Source organism: Megalopta genalis, chromosome 1, assembly GCF_051020955.1.
Source record: "Megalopta genalis isolate 19385.01 chromosome 1, iyMegGena1_principal, whole genome shotgun sequence".
Classification (NCBI taxonomy): Eukaryota; Metazoa; Arthropoda; class Insecta; order Hymenoptera; family Halictidae; genus Megalopta; species Megalopta genalis.
In genome coordinates, this window is record NC_135013.1 from 26,256,410 (window position 1) to 26,278,718 (window position 22,309).

The window sequence follows — 22,309 nt, forward strand, 5'->3', positions numbered from 1 at the left end:
TGGCGCTGTTTTTAAACTTTAATCGCTTTTCAATTTTCCCTTTTACAATTACTCACCATCCTAGATCGCTCTATTAACCTTCTCCTTATAAATAAATTTGTACCAAACATCCATGATTATTTACGAGAGATTTATTTTAGCGTCTATGTTACATGAATTATACATATTTATATATATATTATCATTATTAATGTCGTTATTAGTACAATCTTACACGGTTCGATAAAGGTCCTAGTATAAACATCACATTATCGAACGAAATTGTTTAAATCCTACGGGTAACTATAGATACATATACAGTACATAGCATTACCTTTTCGTTTTCTTTCGCCGTTCAAGATTTATTAACAAGTTAAGCTAGTCAAGTGAGATTGCAGACTATCGCGCATTCTGTCCACTCCCAGCAGGTACAACAGCAACAACAGCCTCAAACGCAACAAGATGCTCAACCGAAGTGAATATTCTGAATAATCGTGGTTCTATTCGATCAAGTGTCGCGGTGTTTCAAATCTGTATCGTCTAAATGAGCCAACGTCGTATCAGGCACTCAATGTAATGATAACATTCCAAAAAATATCACATTGGCTACAATATGTTTACCGAGAAAAATGTCTCTTGAATGTTCCTATTGCGTCAGAAGATCGGTATTCTTATCATTTAATCTCCTGCTCAGTCATGGAACGTGACGTATCGAGGTCGTAAATAATCATTTCATAATCGTATTAATATTGAAAAAGTGATCCGGTTTTTATCATTTTATAGTCTTTGGAAATTTGCTGGCCGAATTTGCGTTTAACGTTAACGATTTACAGAAACGTTGTTAATCATCTCATCAAGTTTTGTAAATTACGAGATAGCATTACCTATAAGGTCGTTATAGTATTAACTGCTTGCATCAAGTTGCTCTGCCAATCCATTTTTGTACCGTCAGTACCTTGTGCGACGAAAGAAATCATACTATTGAAATTAGTTGGATGGTCTTATTGTTTTAAGCTCATTCAATGGTTGAATGGCAAATTGTGTAATTGTAATACCTATCAGACATGTAATATTTTTTAGCGGGGCAAGTCGAGTGTTCAAAAGTACCAAGCAGCGAAAACTACACTTAACTGGAAATTCATGCCCATAATCGTTCGCAACCGGATTGGATAAGATTTTTATAATACTAAGTTTCAAATGCTGTAAGACGAGATTTTAGTACGAGAACACGTATTTTAGTTCCTTATCTCGCCCCGAAACGATTTAGTATTTTACAGAGGACATCTTCATGATGGTAGAGCTGTTTTACTTCTTCTTCTTTCGACTTCTTCTTTCGATTCGACGGGGCTAGCTCTTGCCGTCGTAACAATTGGTTTCCCCTGAGCGGGAGCAGCTTGTCGCAGTTGTGCACTGCTCGCGGTCACGACCTGAATCGTTTGCTTTAGGGCAGTAGATGAGACCGGAATTACTCTTGTCTGCAGCGGGGACTTTCCCAATACCACCTGACCCGGCTGAGAACCGGCTTGTCCCGTAGAGACCTTTAAATAACATCATATAAATTCCTTCGAAAATGACTATTAGAAAATTAGATGAGAAACCCAAGCAAATAGACTACCCGACATACATGCGTGAATTGCTGCATAGCCGAGGGTTGCACATGCTTCATCACTTGTATTTGTTGCACAGTCATCGTGGCAGGCAAAGATTTCTGCTGCACGATGAGCTGCGTCTGAACGCCGGTTTTACTGGCGACTTGTGCCAGCTGGGCGACCTTCTGTGCCGGCAATTTTCTTTGCGTGATGATTTGAGGATGCAGGGCCAACTGACGTATTTGCTGAGGGGTAGCCGTACGTACACCAACGTTTGCGGTTTTCACCAAAGTGGCGACAGGCGTTCCACTAGCGGAAGTTCCAGGTTGCTGCACTTGTAAACCAGCTTGCGCGAATAGTTGCGCTGGCGTGAGACCAGCTTGACCAGGTACTTGTACTTGAGCCACCGCTTTGGCCTGTTGCTGCAATGATTGTCGCTTGATGAGAGCAGCCATCTCGGTTTCCGATACCGCGCGTGCTACAGTCTGTTTTCCTACGGTTGCTTGACCAACGGTGCCGACAGCTAATCCTTGTTTCATCAAGGTAGCCCTCTGCTGCGCCGCGGCGGCAGCAGAGACTGCTACAGACACCTTCTGACCACTTGCGGCTTGAGCTTGCAGCACCTTCAGCTGCTGCTGACGCAACAGGACTTGCTGCTGTTGCCTGTAGTACTGCACCTGTGCAGCGGTTAGAGTTTTGCTGCCGGATGCAGTTGCCACGGTGACTCCAACGATACCCTTCTGTGTGGCAACAGGAGAACTTTGAGCAGAAGATACTAAACTCGCTGTCGCTATTCTCTGAGCAGCCTGAAGATTGGCTACACTGACAACTGTCGGTGCAGTCCTCACATCTTGCATGCTCAACGTTCCACCTGGCCGAGTTTTAACTGTCGACGCAGCGACTGCTGTGCCACAAGTGGTAACGTTTGTCGTCATCGTTGTGACTGTCTTCATGGTAGTCAGTCCCGTTGTCGCTACGGTAGTGACAACCTGAGTCAACTGATGCACTTGAGGACTCGCGGTGTTCGATAAATTTTGCTGTGCTTGCTGTTGCTGTAGCTTAATTTGCTGCTGCTGCTGTTGTTGCTGTTGCTGCTGAGCTTGCTGTTGCTGCTGCTGCTGCGCTTGTTGTTGTTGCTGCTGTTGCTGTTGTTGCTGTAGTAACCGCGCAGCTACCTGTTGCTGTTGCTCCGCCGTTAATACCTGTGTCTACAAAATACAATTAACGTTACCGTATAATTTTTTAAATAGATTGTTAAAATATTCCAGTATACTAACAGCATGTTTCAATTTTTCTTTGGCGATTCTGTCTGCTCGTCTCGTTGCGACTTCAATGGGAGCCAGTGGACTGTCATACTGAATGCCGCATTCAGCTAAAACGGCTGCGTTCGTAGGGTTCTTCATCAACGGGTTCACAGACAACGGTTTTACGGTGGGCGTTCTTTTGTTGGAAACCGACTTGATGGTGTCAAACCTCTGACAGCACATCAACGTGAACGTGTGATTTTTATCCTGGATGTATAATTGAGATGTTTTCATTGGCCTGTTTGTTTTACTTTGTTGCTGAAAGAAAAGAATTGGATGGTCACTGCCAACGAACATCGAAGCTAAACCCAATCCAGATAACGAAAATATTTGTCCCCTTATAAAATGTGGACGTAACAAAATCAAGTAGTAATACCTCGGACACTTGAGGTATTTTATAAACGCCTTTCTGTTTCTTCTGCTTCTTCGGTGTGGTGTCATACAATAGCTTCCCTTCTTCTCGCGGAACAATCATCGACTCGTACCTGCTTCTGCACTGCTTCGGAGATCTGTATATTCGCGACGTGTTGTTAACTATATCGGCGACCAGATCCCAATTAGGCGTATGACCGGGTGACAGAATCGTCAGGTTCAACGGTAATCCCTGATAAATCTGTATCGCTTGTAGAAGTGCCCAATCCTCGTGTATCATCCAGTCGAGAACATGTTCTTGATCTATAGAAGACTTCGACATATGGGATGGTTTTAAGCCTGGCAGCGGAATTGATGGGCGAACCGTTGCACGGTGTTTGTGCAATTTCATGTCACGACGCATCTTCATGATCGCTGGGGATGGTCGATCGAACAGTGATCTCGGCGCGTAGACAGACTCCTCTTTGTGCCGCATTTTTACCGCCCGCCGCCCTGATGAAACAACTTCGATATTAATATAGTGTTCATTAAGAAGAGAATTCTTCGATGAGTAATTCTTGTTCGGAGTAAGTATAGTCTTTTATGTATATTACCATCACGATCGGTAATTCCAGTATCAACTCTACTCCTCTTTTGCTCTTTTTTAATGTAAATCGGAGGCAATTGAGCCTCGGACATGGGGGTATTCTCATAAAGGAATCCCAGGGAGTAGTCGATGTAGACATCATTATCAGTTGTCGGTGGCGTAGGTGGACACCACATCTGGTGGATCAAACGAATCATAGAAATCGTACTATCAAAAACGAAAAATTGAGAATATAAATGTCACAAGCACGTAGATATACTAACCGGCATTTGTTCCATATTATCGTCCGACAACCATATCTGTAAGATATTAAAAGCACTGCTATCAGATCGAATTCGAGGACTGTTAATAATAACGTCCGCTCAGAAAGAAACAAAAACTTGCAAGAGAGAGAGAGCGTCATGTACACCGTATGAAATTATCGATAACGATTTTAAATGAACTTTAACAAAAATAAACAGTATCCTCTTGGTTGTTACAACGTCTCCGCAACGTTTCCAGAAGGGAGCCATTTGGACGAAGAATGCAAACGCTGAATGATCTATCGATCTTGGAACACCTAGGAAATGTATAGGAAAAAGTGTACGGACACTTTGCTCGTTCAAAGGCTCGTTCGTCTCTTTTTCAAGGTCTTTTAAACACCTTCGTGCTGCATCAAGTACTCTGTTACAATGAATTTCAAACGTTGTGCAAGACGCTCATGAATGTGCCTGCTTATACCTTGGCTGACTCCAAGTTTGGAATGGCAAAGGCAGTGTTTTGGTGCCATTTTCGAAATCGCTATTCTTTTTTTCTTTTTTGGAGCTTTAAACGAATTCGTCGCGCAAATGAATTTCCTTTCTTTCTCTCTCTCTCTCTCTCTCTTTCTCTCTCTCTTCCTTTCTCTCGTTTTATTTATTTATTTTTTTTTTTGAATTTATAATGTGCGGTCATGTAAGCCTTGCCACACCAAACATTCGCGAGAATCGCATCGATCGTCCAGATCGACGATCTCGGCTAGAGTTTGCATTTATTTTTCTGTATATATAACCAAGCACACTGAGCAAAAATTTGACACCAAAACGGAACTGAACCTTTGATCGAACAGACTTGGAAACGCACCAAGAAATAAGAGAACACATCGTATCTTCGTAGCAAGGAATTAGTTTTATTTCCTTCCTTGGACTCACTCGATCATACAAAATACAGGCACGCAACTTAAATATTACAGTGGGGCATACCATTAAACGAGTAACTCCTTAAGTCTAGCAATGTAATCAGGTTGTCACCTTGTGAGTTATGTAATATACAAGGCGTTACACACGAGAGCAAAGTACGGCGCGTTCACAGATTTTGTCATTTGTTTTCCGTTCCCATTTTCTTTTTTTTTACTGTCTATCGTTTGTTCTACCTCCCCGACAAATCGACTGTCTATTATTTCCAATTGGCGGATATCTCCTCGCTTGTAAACGCAACAATTGCGCGCGCGGAGCCGCGGCCCATATAATTTGCAGCGTCCATAACGAACTAAACTAGACGGTAGAATTGTTTGCGTGTGTGAATTCTCGTTAACTATTACCTAATATGATACAGTCGAATGTGTCTGAAACTCCTTCCCATTTTCCTCCCACATTATCTCTCCTTCGCTTCAATATATCACCGAGTGTATAAATTACAATGTCGCATGGAAACATTTACGCGGGGAAACCTTTACAGGAGAGCACAAATTTACAAGGCTAAAAATATTACACGCGTGTACCCAGTACAACGGAAAAGATTGAACGTGTCTCACCTCTCAGTTTCTCCTACTTCTCTTAGATCGTTTCCATTAATATGTACAACGTGGGCTTGATGATGATTACGTGAAATTAAAAAAAGAAAAGGACATAGAAAAAAGAGAGAAACAAAAAGAAAGAAAGAAAGAAAGAAGAAAGAAAAATCGATGCGTACAAGAAGTCGGATGATGCGTTACACCTGCTCCAGGAATCTTTTATACAATCCTGCTGCTAAATCTTACAGCGATACAGCCTCAGCGAGACTCAAGACACGGTACCGCTGGTGATCTTACCCAACTGCGCCGTCTGCGACGTAGGAGGAGGAGAAGAGGACGAAGAAGGCGAGAGCTGGGACCGGATCGACTTCTTGGTCGGTGGGATCTGTTCCTCCTGTTCTTCCAACTTATCCTCTATTTCCACTTTGCCGCCGAGGGGCTTGGAGAACGAGGTCAGGCGAGTTCTTTTGATCTTCCGACGCAATCTCTTAGACCCATCCGACGAATCGTAACTGGAATCATTGTCTAAATCGACCAGGGCGATCACGGGCAGTAATTTCTCTGTCTTCAGTTTGGAGTTCAACGGCGACCCGGCCTTACTCACTGTCGCTTTGCCTGTCTTACCAGAAGCGTAAGTACTAGCCACGTTTGTGAGAACTGCGGGGGCATTATCCAGCCCGGTGCCACACCAGCCATCGAGTTTGCAGTTTGACGTGACATCGGAGATCCTTAGAAGACAGTTTTTGTCAGACGACGTGGTAGAGTCGTTCTTCTTACCGAGGCTCTTATTGTCAGTAGAGTTCGTCTTCACGGAGCTCGAGGCCTTGCTACTGTGATTGCTTCTGGTGTCCAGTGTGAGGATCGCTACCACCTTAGCCGTCCGTTGTGGCTTCTCGTTCATCTCCGTAAATCCTGAATCGTCCTGCTTCCCGAACTCCTCGGAGGCGACCGCGTTGCCATTCGAATCCGTACTGAGAGTGTCGGCGAGTGTTTTCGCAGGCGACAAAAACTCTTGTGCTTTGGCCTCTGCGTCTGACTTCCGGATGTGCTTGTTGCTTTTCAAAGGGACAGCCACGTGGTTAGGACTGGACGACTTTCCCGAGTTTAAGGTAAAGTTGAGACCCGACCGCGTAACCCTCGACATCTGCTCGAATGTTGGGACCGGTGTATCCGGTCGTCTTTTTACGGTACTCGTATTTACAGGTGCGACGACCTCGGTTAGACTCTTCTTAGGCTTTGCAGTAGGACTACCAGCGTCTTTCAACTCCGATGGTGCGGGGCTTAGGAAACCGTTGTCCAAGGACTTCGAGCTTCTTGTAGTTGGCTTTTCGTAAGAGGAAACATTCTGTTCCTCATTCCTTATTGGGGAGTTTACAATGGACGTAGACCTCGTTACTGGTCTGGGAGATAACTTAGAGCCCTCAATTAGTGGAATGTCTAGTTGATGTCTTCTCTGGACCGATTTCGAAGAACTGTTGCTCGGCGGCGGCGTTAATGAACGCCCGGCGCTAGATCTCGTTATTCTACCTTGCTCCAAGGGTCTCGGCGTGTCCGGCCTCCTTATCGGGGCTACCTTGCACGCTTCCTTTTTACTGACAATTGAATTTTCGTTTTCCTGATTGTGCTTTGGTACGTTCGGTTCGGCGTAGCATGTTTCAGAATACGTATCTTTGCTTTCAGTGATCTCAACCGTGAAGTTTATCTTTCCACTTCTCGTTGTCACCCCATAGGACACGGTTTCCGTTTTACGAGACTTGAGCTTGATTTCTAAGGAAGAATCAGACTCGACCGTGTCGCCCGATTCAGAGACATCCATAGAAGATGGAGTCTGTTTATTGTTGTCGTTTCGCTTTTCTTCTTCGTTGAATTTAGTGCGGCTTTCTCCTTTTTCTTCCTCTTCTTCGCTACCGATGTTCTGACTAGAGCTTGTTTCTATCACAGATGTGTACACGCTATCATTGACTGTCTCGTTCTTTACGTCAGAGACTACATATTCGTTGCATCGTTTGCTCGATTCGACAGGACTTTCTGGTCTTTTATCGCTGTTACTTTCGTCAGCAACGTTGATTTCTGACTCTAGTTTCTCCGTTGAATCTCGGACTGTTTCACTGGTGACAGAATTCTCCGAAGTCGAACTGATTATTTTATCCGTCGACGATTTCGTAGTGGACTCATTTAACTCCTGAAGAACTGTGTTGCTCTTGAAGGGCGCGGTTATTAAACTTTCGGAAACATTTATTTCCTCGGTCAAATCCGAATCCGATATCATCTTCAACGTACCCGACTCCGCAGCGGACGAGCATGAGCTCCCAGTCTGTGAAAGAATACTGGCATCAGGATTCTCGATTTCCCCGCTAGAATCTGCTTCGCCCGCGCAATTACTTTGCTCAGTTGACTCATATGCAGTGAAGTCAATTCGATCCTGTGTCTCCTCGTCATCGACTTTTGCGTCCAAAAATTCCTCCTGGTGACCACTGGATACAGACTCGTCCAGTTGAGCACAAACTTCTGCTTCCGAAGAATTTGAAACGTAGCTGAATTCATCTCTATCCTTCTGTGTGTCCTTTTTACTGTTCGCCCTTGACGAAGACGCGGCATCGCAATGATTCACAATGGTCTTGCGATCCTCAACATTCTCGGTTGAGCCTCTGCTAGACGAGAGCTTGCTGTTCACTTCGACGCGTTTCAAATCTGTGTCCTCTTTCAGATTCGCTGCCCTAAACTCGTCGTCCGATCTAACAGTAGCATTCAGCTTCTTCGGACTCGAAGATGGCGGCAGAGGCAACACAAAACTTTCTTCCGCCTTCATTCTCATCTCCATCTCTCTCTGCTTTCTCATATTGCTCGCTCTACCACGACACTTTGGCTTTATGCCCGGCAAAATCGGACTCACGTCCAATGTCCACAGATTTATCTTCACGTTTCCTCTGGATCTCGTACGGGGACTGTTCAGATCAAAGTGATTCTGGCTGAACGATTTGTTGGAGCGGTTCTTACGCTTAGGATATCCTCCTCGCTCGGAATCATTTGCTTCGTCCTCCTCCTCCTCATCATCCTCGTCGCCTTGGCTCTGACTCTCCGTGTGACTTGACTCCTCATCAAGGCTGTCTTCCACAGCATCCTCTTGCGATTCTGACTCCGATTCCGTGGTCGTTTCGCTTTCACTTTCCGTCTCCTGAGCACTTTTACTATTGTTCCTACGCGAGCTCCTCCTTCTCCCCCTATTCGCCGGCAATTTCTTACTGACTAATTTCTTAGAATTACTAGCATTATTAACCTGATTCTGCGCATCCTCGCGGCCGAACGTTAAGGGTTTCTCGTCGTCATCGGCTAACCTCATCCGCCTCTCTTCTTCCTCGCGCAACGCTCGCAGCCGATCCAACTCCCACTCCTTTTTCTGCTCTTCTAGCTCGCGTTCTGCAGCCGCTAGTTGAGCTGCCGAGAATGCGCCCTCAGACTCTTCGACAAATTTCATCGCGTAACGTTCTATGGGTGTGAGCTGAATGCAGAAAATCATTAGTTCGAACAGATCTGTTATTAGAATAGACGATTCAATTGTGTCATCCAAAAAACACAGATCTGATTTTACCTGAGATACCAGGTTTTGCACCTCAAGCTCAGCTTTGCTGACTTGCATGTCATCCTTATCCGCCTCATCCAAAGGTATATTCTCATCGAACTCTGCCAGATCGGCAACAGCTTCCGCCTTGGCAGTTTTTGCTGCTTGAACATCAAGGTCCTCCTCAGCGGCAGCGAGTGCACTCTCTAACGCCCCCATCGCTACCTTGTCATCAACGCTTTGTCCTTGACCCTCCTTCTGCAGGAATTTCTCACGATCCTTGTTCTGCTCCAACACCTCCGCCATTCGCGCCGAAGCATCGTTCTCCGTTTGATCAATGTTGAAGAGATCTTGGATGGTAGACTGTGTAATAATTAAGTTAAACAATTAATGACATTGTTAAATTAAATGATGTTTGTACTTTTATTTTTTATACTTACGCTCTTAAAGTAAGCAGTCGTGAAGTTGCCTCCCTCGATGGCCAAGTCCCCGAGCAATCGCTTCTGATTGGCCTTCTTTAGAATATTTTCTTCCACAGTCTTTTCACTTACTAACCTGAAATAAAAAATTAAGCATAGAAGATATATCTCACTTTTACTGACACATTCTGTACATATGGAAGCATCGTTGCTCATTTCTACACACCTGTAGATATGTACATCCCGTGTCTGACCTATTCTATGACACCTATCCTGCGCTTGGGCATCCATGGTAGGATTCCAATCGCTGTCATAAAATATAACGGTATCGGCGCCTGTAAGATTCACGCCCACACCTCCAGATCTTGTCGACAAAATGAAACAGAATATTCGTTTGTCGCCGTTGAATCGTTCCATCAAAACCTGCAATGTACATCGATTAGAAACAAACCTAAGAAATAAAAAAGAAATATTGAATATAGGTGATACATATATAGGTATAATGATCATTACCTGTCGTTGATCCACCCTGGTGGTACCGTCTAAACGCAAATATATATGGCCGTGGAAATTAAGAAAAGCTTCTAAAACGTCCAACATTCTTGTCATTTGTGTAAAAATTAAAACTCTATGGTTATCTGACTTAAGCTTCCTAAGAAGTCGATCAAGGGATTGTAGTTTTCCACAGTCATACTGTATCAGTCGAGGATCTGGGAACTGAGTCATCATTGCACTAGCTACTGGATGGAACAATGCGAATTTCGGCGACAAATAACGTTGCAACGCCATTTGCATACGCCTCTGGGCGAACAGTTTGTGTGGAGGTGGATGAGAAACGTGAAAACGTGGCGTGGGTGCGCACACAGCAGGAACATGAACAACAAACCTGTAACAACAATTATACAATACGATACAACACGGAATGTAAACATAACACGCGTATTTTTTAGTTTACACAGCTTGAATATACCTTTCAAAAACTTCCTTAAGCTCTTCAACGATTTGTTCTGTACTGTTGATTGCTTCCGCGAGTGCTTCTGTACGGGAAAAAAATTGCCTGCGGGTACGAACGTCATCTTTGGCGGATGCACAATGGACCCAACCATTATGCCACCGACAAGCTGTAGATGGTTTACCAATCCTTAACGCCATGAACAGATCTTCACCGTACAGAGGACATGCCGCGCATCTTCTTTCATTGATATTTGTGAGAAGGCGGAGCTTGTCTTGCCTCCTTTGCTTTCGTTCTTCTTCCAACTGCGGCTGTAAGATTAATTGACCAATGAAAATCTAGAGATTTGAGATTTCTACGACTTATATTGATCAGACTGATAATTACCAAATGAAATTCGGACTTGGGACGTTCCTTCGTTTGTGCCTTTTCAGACTCCTTTTGTGCGTGTCTAGTAACAATACCACAACGAATGGATTGCTGAGGAGATTGCCCGTTACCAGTCGAGGGCTGTGCCTGGGAACCAGTCACATTCAGAGGTGGTACTCTCATCACGGGTCTTCCACTGGTTCCACTTGACGTCGTAACCATCCCTCCAACAACTTTGTTCACCGTAGTTGCCGAAGTAGATATGCCCATCAAAGATTTTGATAAAACTGTCAAGCGTTGTCCGCTTGGAGAAATTACTGGGAAGGAAACTGCAAAAACAAAGGGAATATTAAACACCATGTAAGGTCACCTATATTGACATACAAAATGTAGGTAATATTTTCAATGTACGTTATATAAGATTATTGTGGATACTTTATCCTCGCAAACATGAGGAGACATTATTCACGATCATGCAATGTTTATTAATATATTATTTGAAACAACATCCACATAATGAGATGTGCATAAATGAAATATGAAGATGGAGGGTGGTGTACACATTGCCTAAGTATGGGTCACAAATAGGGGTGAGTGGGATACGAGCGTTCATGGGACAAACCTGTGTTAGTGTTTTGCTGATTCGAAGTCAGAATGATATGTCTACCAGTAGATGTTTGAACCAGCTGTGCAAAACTAGGCACTGCTATTCTTTGGACGGAATCACCTTGTTTAACTGTGACTGTCTGCGTGGTTAGTCGTTGCAGTCCATCTTTGATATTCGCATTTCCTACTGTAATCCTCGGTGCATTCGTTGCTGCTGTACTTGGTGTCACTGTTGTACTTTGTGGGTTATGTGCTAGTGTTCCAACAGGGATGGCTATTTCCGAAGCAAACACAACATATATTTTATACAAATGGTGACTTACAGGTAGACTGCGGACGTTTATGCATTTACAAGATATTTTTCCGTTTAAAATGCATTGAGAATCGGTGTCAAAAATGTATCATTTGCTTAAACATCCGTTGTCCACTTACGAGTAATAACAGTATAATTAAATTCAAAAATTTGTTAATATGTAATCTCAAATCTAGAATGCTTATAACACAGGAAAATTATAAACAAGCTGGCATGAGATCCGTTTCCTTTAGCACCACTGCAAAAGTGATTACACAGCGACGATTAATGTGCAACCACTGATCGATGATGCACTGGGATTATGTTTTATTAATGAACTATGACATATATATGTGTATATGTATATGAAGAGAAACAAGTGGACGAAAAATTACCTTTCACACTGCCCTGATGCTGAACTAATTGAACTGAGTATCCTTGCAATTGTTGACCACCTGATACCCTCAAAGTGACACCTGTAAATAATAAAAATTAAAAACCTTGAGTTAAGTTGCAGCAACTTAATGATACATTCACAACCAATTCTAGCTTACCTTGTCCCGCAGTGCTTTGATTATTTAATGTTTTAATTAGAGGGGATGTTCCAACGCGAGTACTGGGTAAGATGCCAGCGAAATTTTTTAGTTTCGTTTGAGTTTGCTGCGGTGTAGACGGTGGTTTGGCTTGATTGGATAGTCTGACATTGATTTTAATTTTTCCTGGTGGACATCTTGGCGGTGGATCCGGTAGAGTATCTATTTCTTCTATAAGCCTTCGTGGCGTTCGTAATCGTCTTACTCTATGCGCAACGAAAGCGGTAAGTGACAGTTCCAAATCGCATAGAAGGAGATTCATACTAGATAAGTCGATATGCTGTAAAACACAAATTATTAACAATTAGTAACTTACAGAATAAATGAAAAACAGTGCTCTGTTTAATACGCACCTTAAATGGGTCGTAATCAAGAACATTCCACACCAACGAAGCCGTAACAAATTCGATAGCTTCCATTTGAAAGGGCGAAACTGTCGGTCTCACTTCGAACAAATTTGGATGATTGCAGACTTTACGTAACTGCATCAACACGTTGATCACACTTAATAGATTACCACTAGCCAAAGTCTCCTTTGTTCTTGAAAAACAAAAAAAGAATTATTAAACCAGTGTAAAAAGTTGAGTGCAGATAATGGATTTTCTGGAAGTATCCCATATACTTACTTTGCTCTAGACATGAAATCATCGTACAGATATCGCTGTCGTTTCGACAAACGGCACATCACCACATGCTCATATTTTTTAGGCAATTGTTTTTCTACTTCTGTTTTCAATCTACGTAATAAAAATGGCCGTAATACCTGAAAATATGCAGCGAGTTGAGTAAATGACGCGGATTAAAACTAATCTTTGTGAGGATAAAATTAGTAGAATTGTTTCTCCAGACAGGATACGTATGTCATACCAGATATATCCTGACACGCGAGTTTTAATAGAGATTTTTAATGTTTCGCTATTATTTTCAAAAACAGAGAAATGCGACAGGTTATCAAATCTCTGGGTCGGAAGCGAATACTAAAGTAGGTGCAAACATATAAGTACGATGGCAAACTACGTACAGACCTTATGCAGACGACGAATAATGTTTTCATTGTATTCACTGTTTCCTTCAATCATGCCTGTGACGGGGTTGCTGAACCATTCTTTGAATTCTCTATGTGACTGAAATACATTTGGCATTAAAAAATGCATTAGAGACCAAAGTTCCATAAGATTATTTTGAAGTGGCGTGCCCGTTAGTAACAGTCGTCTGCAAAATAAAACGATTCTGGTATTGAACAATTCTTTATTAAAATAAAATTGTTTGAAGTCGCTTCAATATTTACCGCTGCGTTTGAAAATTCAATAACAATTGCCATCTTTGTGATTTAAAATTTTTTATATTTTGAGCTTCGTCCAATATAAGATACTTCCATTTTTTTCTTCGAAAGCTTTGATGATCTTGAATAACTAATTTATATGATGTGATACAGATGTGAAAAGCATTGGGTTTTGTCCAACCTGACGTAAAGAAAAATGGAAGGTGTTATATAAACATCGCGCGCGTTACTTAAATAGAATATGCTTTCATCCGAAGATACGAAACATCACCTGTTCTTTTTTGTTTTCTTTCTTTTTGTGTTCCATAGTATGTCAAAATCTTGAAACCAGGACACCATTTCTTGCATTCCATTTCCCAATTAAGCATTACAGAGGTTGGTACTATTATAAGATGTGGGCCCCAGTTACCTTTCTCACATGCCAAGTGTGCAAGTAAGGCAATCGTTTGTATCGTTTTACCCAAACCCATTTCGTCTGCCAAAATGCCGTTTAGCTTTCTTTCGTACATAGTCACGAGCCAATCCAATCCTATGTGTTGGTATTCCCGGAGAGAGTGTTTCAAAAGGAACGGAATTTTAGTAACAACCTACAATGCAATACATAACGTTAGAATACGTTAAAAGGCCATTTCAATGAATATTAATTGTATAAAAATTGTCGTAATAATCTCTCCAAAATAAATCGTCAACTTAATCTATTTTATGAAAGAGAATACTACTTCGCTCTGCCTTTCTGAAATAATCGTGAGCAAATGATTGTCACACAATCTTGGATGAAAGGCTTCCTCAATCTTTGTTTAAGCAGATATTATTTCAAATAGCTTACACTAGTAGTCAGTAAAGTGTTTCCCTTCGGTTGAATACTTTCCGCCAATGCAGCCACATTGTCCATTTCATCGTGAGCGTCCGAATGATCCATTTCTGCAGCCTTTCCGTCTGTAGATTTTTCCATAGAAATATCTTCTAAAAGAGATTTAAGCCCGATATCAGTTTCATTGTCGCTTTGCGTTTGAGACTCCCGTTCACCGACTTCGTTATCGCTTTCTTCACTTTCATTTTCACTGCTGATAGATTCCTCGTCATTTTCCTGCCCCTCCTCTTCCTTTGTGCTTTCTTTATCAGAATCTAAATGAAAAATATTATACATCAGTTTTGCCATAGAGATAGCAGTAAAACTAAATTGAACACATCAAGTATCTCAGACAAATGCCTCAAGTCGCATCAAGAAATAGGAGTCGAAAAATGAAAACCATTCCTCAATCCATCAGGAATGGTAAATTATCATCACAGAATGATTAGCATTATAGAACATAAAATCTAACGTAATGGAATGTTGTTACACACCTTGTCCTAGTTCTTGATCAACATCCATTGGAGCTTCCGACATATTGCCATATTTATTCATAAGTTCATCGATGGACATTTCATTTTCAGCCTGAAAGAATAAAAATTATGTACGGAATACTCATAACTTTTCTTAAAACACTGAAGATAGGTATGTACTTTGAGATCATCCAATTCTTGTTTATAATCCGTATTTTCTTCTAATTTCTCTTGTTCCATTATAGTTTCTTCTTCGTCTGAAGATTCGTCCGATGCCGCAACAAAATCTGTATCGCCATCCGTGGTCTTTTCATCGTTACCCTATTAAGTGTAAAAGTAACTCTAATAAGAGAGTACCGTTTGTTTAGATATAATTAAGAGAAATTTTATGAATATACTTCGTCAGCAATTTCTTTCGATGGAGACAAATTTTTCTTTCTATCTTCTAAGTAATCAGGAGGCAAATCTTTCAGAAGGTCTTCCAATGGAATTTCCGATTCTCTCTTTAATAATTCAACCTCTTCTTTGTGATTCGTTACGGATTTTAATTCTTCCTCTGCCTTTGCTATAGTTTCTTCGTCGTCATCTGAACTTTGATTGGGTTGAAAGTCCTCTACATTAAACAATTTTATTTTTATAAGCCGATGTCATCGATAAGCCGTATAAAGCGTCTAATTCTTTTAATTTACCATCAGAATGAGATTTTCCGGGCGGAACTGGAGAAGATATTCGTGAACTATTAATGGACGCCGGAATACTTTGAGGACCGTCTGTTTTATTGAGTCCCTCTGTCAACCATGTTGAATATTTTTCAGTTTGTCCAACGATAAAATTTAAATGTTGATCCAGCGCCTGTTTTCTTTTCTCTTCCAGTCTTGTTTGTTGCTTATACTCCACCAACTTGAAAATGGACAGAACAAGATTCACGTAACTTAATTGTTCTTATAAAAAATCAGTAATTCCAAGACGATAAATGAAGTGTCCTGAGTAAATTCTTTGATTGTATCTACGCAATCAATACAACCATACACAATTACCAGACTTTGCTGTTCCCACAACGAGCACACAGATTCAATTGGAATACACTGATACTGTCGGCTTAATAGTGTGGGGTCAACTGGAAATTAATCTACGAACTTTAAAATCACACACCTTTTCCACATTCGTCCAGAAAGTTTTGATTTCCTTGGCTATAAAACTAGCGATCTTCTTTAATCTGAGTTCTTGCGACTTCTCGGCCTTTTGCGCTTGAATTGCTTTTTCCTGGAAATACTTCTGAACCATGCGCGCGCACTTTTTCGCTGCCGCTTTTTTCCATTTCCGTTCTTGAGCAAAATCAGCAGCCAACCACACCATTTCCTCAAGCAAGTAGTCCCAATGAGCTTTTGTACGAGGTGGTTCTTGCACTTTAGGTAATCTTCTTTCCGACCACAATCCTTCTCGCTGCAACTCGGCAATCCTTTGCATGACGTATGCTTCCTGCGAATGATGTCGACAAATTAGTTAATATAGCATTTGTATGCATTACACAACGCTGTAAGTTCTTTGATACATACCTGTTTTGCTTTTTCTACAATTTGTTCTTGATTATTTGTGATATCACATGTTGAATTAGAGGCTGGTAATTTAACAAGCTTTATAACTGGTGTAGAGGAAGTACTAGTAGGCGCAGTAGACATTTTTGATGCTGTGGTAGTGATCGTTGCAGTAAGAGTAGGAGTAGGAATAGGAGTAGAAACAACAGTTATAGTCGAAGTAGTAGTGGTAGTAGTGGTTGTGACTGTTGTAACCGTTGTAGATAGTTTGTCTGCAACTGGAGCTGCTGATGTTGCTACTACTGTAGTTGTTATGTGTTTCGGGGAACTCGAAACTACCGGTGCACTACCTGTAATGATAGAAAAAATGATTTTATATATACATATACATATATGCTTGTTTAGCATCACCAGCAAGTTTAGATGAAGGTAAGAAATATGTATCGACAGCGCCCTTAGGCCGAAAAGCATGCCGCTAATCGACTTTACATATGCTGTGTGTTTATCTCCCCACATGGAATGAACTGCATCAATATGCATAAACTTGATGCAGCTGTCGTTTGTGGGATTGTACAACGAATATTCTACAACATTAACAAGAATATACTATCATAATGCATAAATTATTAACGTAAAAAGGGATAATATAAACATAAGTTTCATCAATAAACTTCATCAAAGGAATAATTACTGTAAGAATTAATTAAGGGAGTAATTGTAATTAAGGTATGTAAGCTAGGAAATAAAAATATCCTACTATTTCTCATGTCAACATAAGTATAACTTTTTGTAATTTAAGAAGCAACGTGCATAATTACTTGACTGTCAAAAAGTTCATCATATCTTGATAAACTTTTCTTTTACCAGTATAGGTAGTATCTGATGCATTTGTTAAGATAATGATTTTTTGTTGGAACACAATATTTAGATTAATTGTTTGTATTTTTTCAAGCTGTACCACTTCTTCTTTAGTATGCAAAAAGCAACGAACCAAAACATTTTTGTACCATAAATGACTATAAAACTAGTGTAAAAGAACTGCGAACAATAATTAATGGATCTAAACATCAAACGATAAGCCTGCTGTAATCACCTATAATGAGCGTGGGTGCTAGAGTAGAAGTAGGTGGAGAGTGAACGGTGACTGGTGAAGATTGAATTGCTGCTCTGAAGGCAAACACCATGCCATGGCGGCCCCCTTGAGGCCTACCTGGTACATGTCCTATTACGCATACAATTATTTGATTGATATAAAATGTGTACTAAATTTTCTATTATTTTCCACATTTTTGTGTATGCATCTACTAAAAACTTTCAAATAAATATTTTCATAACCTACACATAGAGTACAGGAATTTTATAAACATTTTTCTATTAATTCTGAATGTAACGGTGTGCCTCTCACTACTTTGGGAAACATGATGCGAGCTATATATGAAATAGCATTGTTTTATGAACTGGTAATTACTACTAATTCTCCAATAGTAGTCTGGATCCTACTATATCCCTATGAAAATTTTCTACAAAATGATTTTCGCTATTTTTTTATGAAGAAACAAGATACCATTATAGGATTAAATGATCTCATGAATATCATGTGGTTAATTACAAATATATATAAGTAATAATTATACGCTTACCTTGTTGATTAAGTTGAGCTACTGCAGCAGGTAAGGTTGTAGACACTGCAACTGGCGTAACGTTTATACCAGAAATTTTTACATCAGCACATTGATTCACAGAAACTATTGAAGAGACAGTTGGTGTAACAGTTGGTGGTAATGGAATTTCTGATATTACTGGCAGTGGCACTGTTAAATCTTCGTCATCGTCGTCTGGATCTAATCTATTTTGCCGTAAAAAATGCAGATACTGAGGCGATGGTTGTCTCTTCTTCCAAGTTTGAAAATCCATCATATTGCCACCAGCATGTAGAAAGAACAATTCAGATGCGTTTTCAGCATATTTCTCCCTTATTGCACGCATTCTCTTCATCTTATGTTCCATAATTCTTCTTCTATAGCCTACAGCATCATCTATACACATAATAGGCTTCTCAGTAGAATCTGCTAACTTCAACTTTTTCCTTGCTGGCGGGGATTGCATAGAAGCTTGAGATGTTGGAGCAACGAACATGTTGCCGATAGAGGTTCTAACAAGTTTTGGAGACGTTGCTAGAACAACTTTAGGTGAATTCTGTCGAGAGGGAGATGGGAGAGGTGAACCACTTGCACCTGCAACTCCCACAGTACTCGGACGTGGTGGAGTACTGCTAATATTAACAAGTCTTGTAACACCGACTTGTTGAATATTAGAGTTTGTTGTTGCATTGCTTGGTATAACCTGCAATGATATACAAAATTACAATGCACAGTTATAACAAATTATCAGTTTAATGTAAAAATACTAAACTTAATAAATCATACCTGTGTGAGACCAGGAACCTGGGAAGTAATAACAAACTGTTGTCCAGCACCAGTTGTGAGGACATTGAGCCCCTGAGCAGTGGCAAGTACCTGCTGCAAACTAACAGTTTGTTGCGGTGTACTGCCATTGCTACCCCCATTGTTTCCTCCACCCCCATTAAGGGGTGGCAAAATAGATGCAGACTGCTTATCGCTCATTACATATCACACTGTAACATTAAGGAAAAAAATCCCCTATAAATATCATCAAAACTGTATTATAAATATATGAAATAAAATTGTTGGGTATGTAACAATATTGTCTTGAAGTATTGAATAATACATAAAAGTATTCGATTAAAACATTTATTCTGTAATTTAATTACATAAAAAACATTTAAAAAACAATTACATCTATATTTAGAGATTGAAAATAAATACATAACAAATTTAATAAATGAATAACAAAGTAGTATCATGAATATTTAATTATTTATTTTATATTTATCAATTTATAAATGACAATTGCATATTCCACTCGGATAAAGATTAGGTTACAAAACCGAAATGCGTGCACAGCCAGAGGAAAATTAATAAAAAAAAAATAAAGGAATTTCTGACTGACTTCAAGTGGCAAAGCATAAAAAGTAATTTTAAAAATAGCCACGTTTAACAGACACATGACTGTTTCACTGTTAAAACAATAGATGTAAAAATAATAGATAGAAAAAGAAATGAAAACACGAACATGGAATATAACTTCACTAATTATTAACAATGCTTTATTTTTTAATTGTTGAATGTATGTAAACAATTTGTCGTACATTCTCCATCGAAATATACATTTTCAATTGTTGCTCCGTGTAAGGTAATCCGAAAGAGTCAAAACGAGAACGTTAATTGATTTGTGAAAAAAGCGCCGAAATCAAAATTTCTCCGTCGATCCCACCAATGCACCGCATTGGAATTTCTAAGAGGTGCGTGACGCGCCGACGAAAAAATACCGTAGAAAATATTACATCGGTAAAACAAAGAACTTTTCCGCGATCGACTGCGCGGCGAAACGAGCGATGTCATTTAAAATAACCGAAGATCGCAATGAATACACGACGGCCCGATATCAAGCATTCAGGGCGTTTGAGTCCTCTTATTCGGAAAATGTCATTTAATCTCGATGCAATAACAACAACGATCACGTCGTTTCACCGACAAGGCTTTCCGGCAACAAATAACAATGTTCTCGATGTTAGCAAGCGTATTGGCACCGAGGAAAATAGATTTTTCGCAATTGCGTCAGTGGAGCCTCGCGGCGATACAAAGGAAATTTTTCGTCCGCCATGTTGGCGTTGGTCCGATAGGAGGGCGGACTTACCATAATGTAATCACAAAATTCTGCGACGTAGGTGAGCCATCCACGAAAATAATTGTCACACCCGTGATCGACGAGCGTTAAATTGCAATTAGGTACCTCACGTAATGTACAGTGCATGAGCTATATCTAATATTTTACAGAACATTTTCGCTCGACTCGCTCAAGGACGCACACACTTCTAAACATGGCGACGGCTCCCGACAAAATTTCGACCGCGGCCAGACCGTGAGCTGCTTGCTGTGTCCGCGTTTACACAAGCCACGGAGAGATGCCGCTCTGACCGGGCACCAATCTTCTGATTGGCTAAGAGGGACCGGATACTTGGCAACGTGGCACTTCGAAACGTTCCTGATTGGTCGTTGGTAAAAATATTAAAGGGACTGGTTTTCCGACTAACGAATCAAATCAGCAACTATTACTCCTGAATACAGAATTCTTGTACATTTCGTAGAATCCATTGCTACAGAAATTTTTATATATGTACACATACAAAGAACGAACGTATCCAGAAAATGTTACATATTTCTTTGTGATTAAAATTTTGTTCTCCGAAAAGCATTTTTTCCAAATTAGGAAGATGTTCAATTTAATTAGACAGTAAAGAATTATATGTTCAAAGTGTACATCATGCGATGAACTTTCATATGGAGCTTAAAGAATGGAATTTAATATAAGAAATTATTGCGGAGCCTTTACAACGGCCTTAGAGAGCCGTTCATACAATAGACAAATATGGACATACATTACACGCGGTATTACATCACTTTACATTCCTGGCAACGGACGTGGAGCCGTTATCCAAATGTTTCGATTCAATTTATAAAGCAAACAAACTGATACCGTCGAAGCTATGTGTATCTTCCTTAGCCTTCGTGCGTGCTATAAAATGATGCCACGTGCACCGAAAATCCCATGATACAATTATATACCTTTAATCGGTACTACTTTATTCATTGTCTTTCAAGCAAGTTTATGACACAATATTTGTTATATTCCGAAAGAATTTAGCTGCACAAAAGTTGCAAAACTCGGATAGTTCGAACAACGAATGTGGACCAAACAGATTTCCACACGAAAAATAAATAATTTCTCGAATAATTTAATTTAAAAAGAATATATAATATCTAAGAATTTCGATTGAAATTTAATACCGTACGCAACATGGTGTCCCAGTATACATAGCTATATGTACGTATAGATACGCCACGTGCTGCGACATGCGTTAACATTTGTAGAATGCAGGTAAAGGTAAAGTGAGAAAATGGTTTTACTTACTTTTTAGTTGATCTTTGTTTCCCGATATTCACCGTGTCGATGTCCCTACGTCGTTTTTTAACCGAATTCAAATAAATGACTATATCGATAATGAATATTCACGTAAGATTTTCTCGTGGGACGTGTACCAAACACATTTTTGAACGTGATAACGAACTCCCCATGAATTTTCCGAGGCAAAACCCTGATCGTATCTACGATGGATCGAGAATGAACCATGACGAAAGAAACGAACGCGAATTAACGCATTAGAACTTGCAACACATGTTTTTTCAAATTCAGGCTTGATTTTACTTTGCTTAACGAGGTGACCGCGTGTAATACGTACAATCGTAAGAATGACGCTGGGGTCATTTCGGTACTCGGCGCATCATCTTTTGGGTACCACTGCTATATTTACATTGATCTACGTAGTATGTGCGATAATAATTTCAAAATTTTACTCGAATAATAAAAGATAACTATTTTATCGGTTCTCGCATTTTTTTCTTTATTTTCTTAATAACTCAAATTTTGTATTGGATTGCGTTAAAGCTCGATAGTATTTTCATGACAATTGAATGCGTATTGTAATGTACACAGCCGCTCAAAAGTGTATCAAAAATGGACAATGATTTTTGGTTAATCCATGATTGTATATAGAATATTAACTATTATTATTGATTTTTTAAAAATCATTTATACAATTAAAGACTAAAAATAATGTATGTCATTTTATATCTTAAAATCCGTATAAAATTTCCTAGT

The 22,309-nt window shown here is 40.2% G+C and overlaps 1 protein-coding gene and 1 non-coding gene across 7 annotated transcripts; both read right to left on the reverse strand.

The window, feature by feature from the left end:
• Nucleotides 1–116: 116 nt before the first annotated feature.
• On the reverse strand, nt 117–21,894 carry dom (domino helicase). 6 transcript variants are annotated; one of them, XM_033471988.2, is made up of 32 exons: nt 20,288–20,528; nt 18,937–19,145; nt 18,151–18,853; nt 17,604–17,732; nt 16,532–16,860; nt 16,128–16,454; nt 15,665–15,875; nt 15,374–15,588; nt 15,156–15,296; nt 14,997–15,087; nt 14,479–14,777; nt 13,924–14,239; nt 13,659–13,833; nt 13,396–13,582; nt 12,997–13,133; nt 12,724–12,910; nt 12,332–12,650; nt 12,173–12,253; nt 11,502–11,759; nt 10,898–11,208; nt 10,529–10,821; nt 10,072–10,444; nt 9,785–9,981; nt 9,580–9,694; nt 9,170–9,502; nt 8,858–9,079; nt 4,094–4,129; nt 3,838–4,006; nt 3,249–3,736; nt 2,846–3,130; nt 1,604–2,776; nt 117–1,517 (listed from the first exon to the last, which is right to left on the reverse strand). In XM_033471988.2, exons 2-32 carry the CDS (start codon nt 19,132–19,134, stop codon nt 1,266–1,268), a joined length of 8,550 nt encoding a protein of 2,849 aa, XP_033327879.2. In that variant the 5' UTR covers nt 19,135–19,145; nt 20,288–20,528; the 3' UTR covers nt 117–1,265. The 6 variants fall into 6 exon arrangements, with proteins under 6 accessions (XP_033327879.2, XP_033327847.2, XP_033327854.2 ...); XM_033471956.2 differs by lacking the exons at nt 117–1,517; nt 1,604–2,776; nt 2,846–3,130; ... (2 more) ...; nt 4,094–4,129; nt 20,288–20,528 and adding an exon at nt 21,563–21,894 and having other exon boundaries at nt 4,958–9,079; XM_033471963.2 differs by lacking the exons at nt 117–1,517; nt 1,604–2,776; nt 2,846–3,130; ... (1 more) ...; nt 3,838–4,006; nt 4,094–4,129 and having other exon boundaries at nt 4,958–9,079; nt 11,607–11,759; nt 20,288–20,536.
• On the reverse strand, nt 15,955–16,089 carry LOC117221375 (small nucleolar RNA snoR639/H1). The gene has a single exon (XR_004490491.1). It is a non-coding gene; the product is annotated as a small nucleolar RNA snoR639/H1 (small nucleolar RNA).
• Nucleotides 21,895–22,309: the final 415 nt, after the last annotated feature.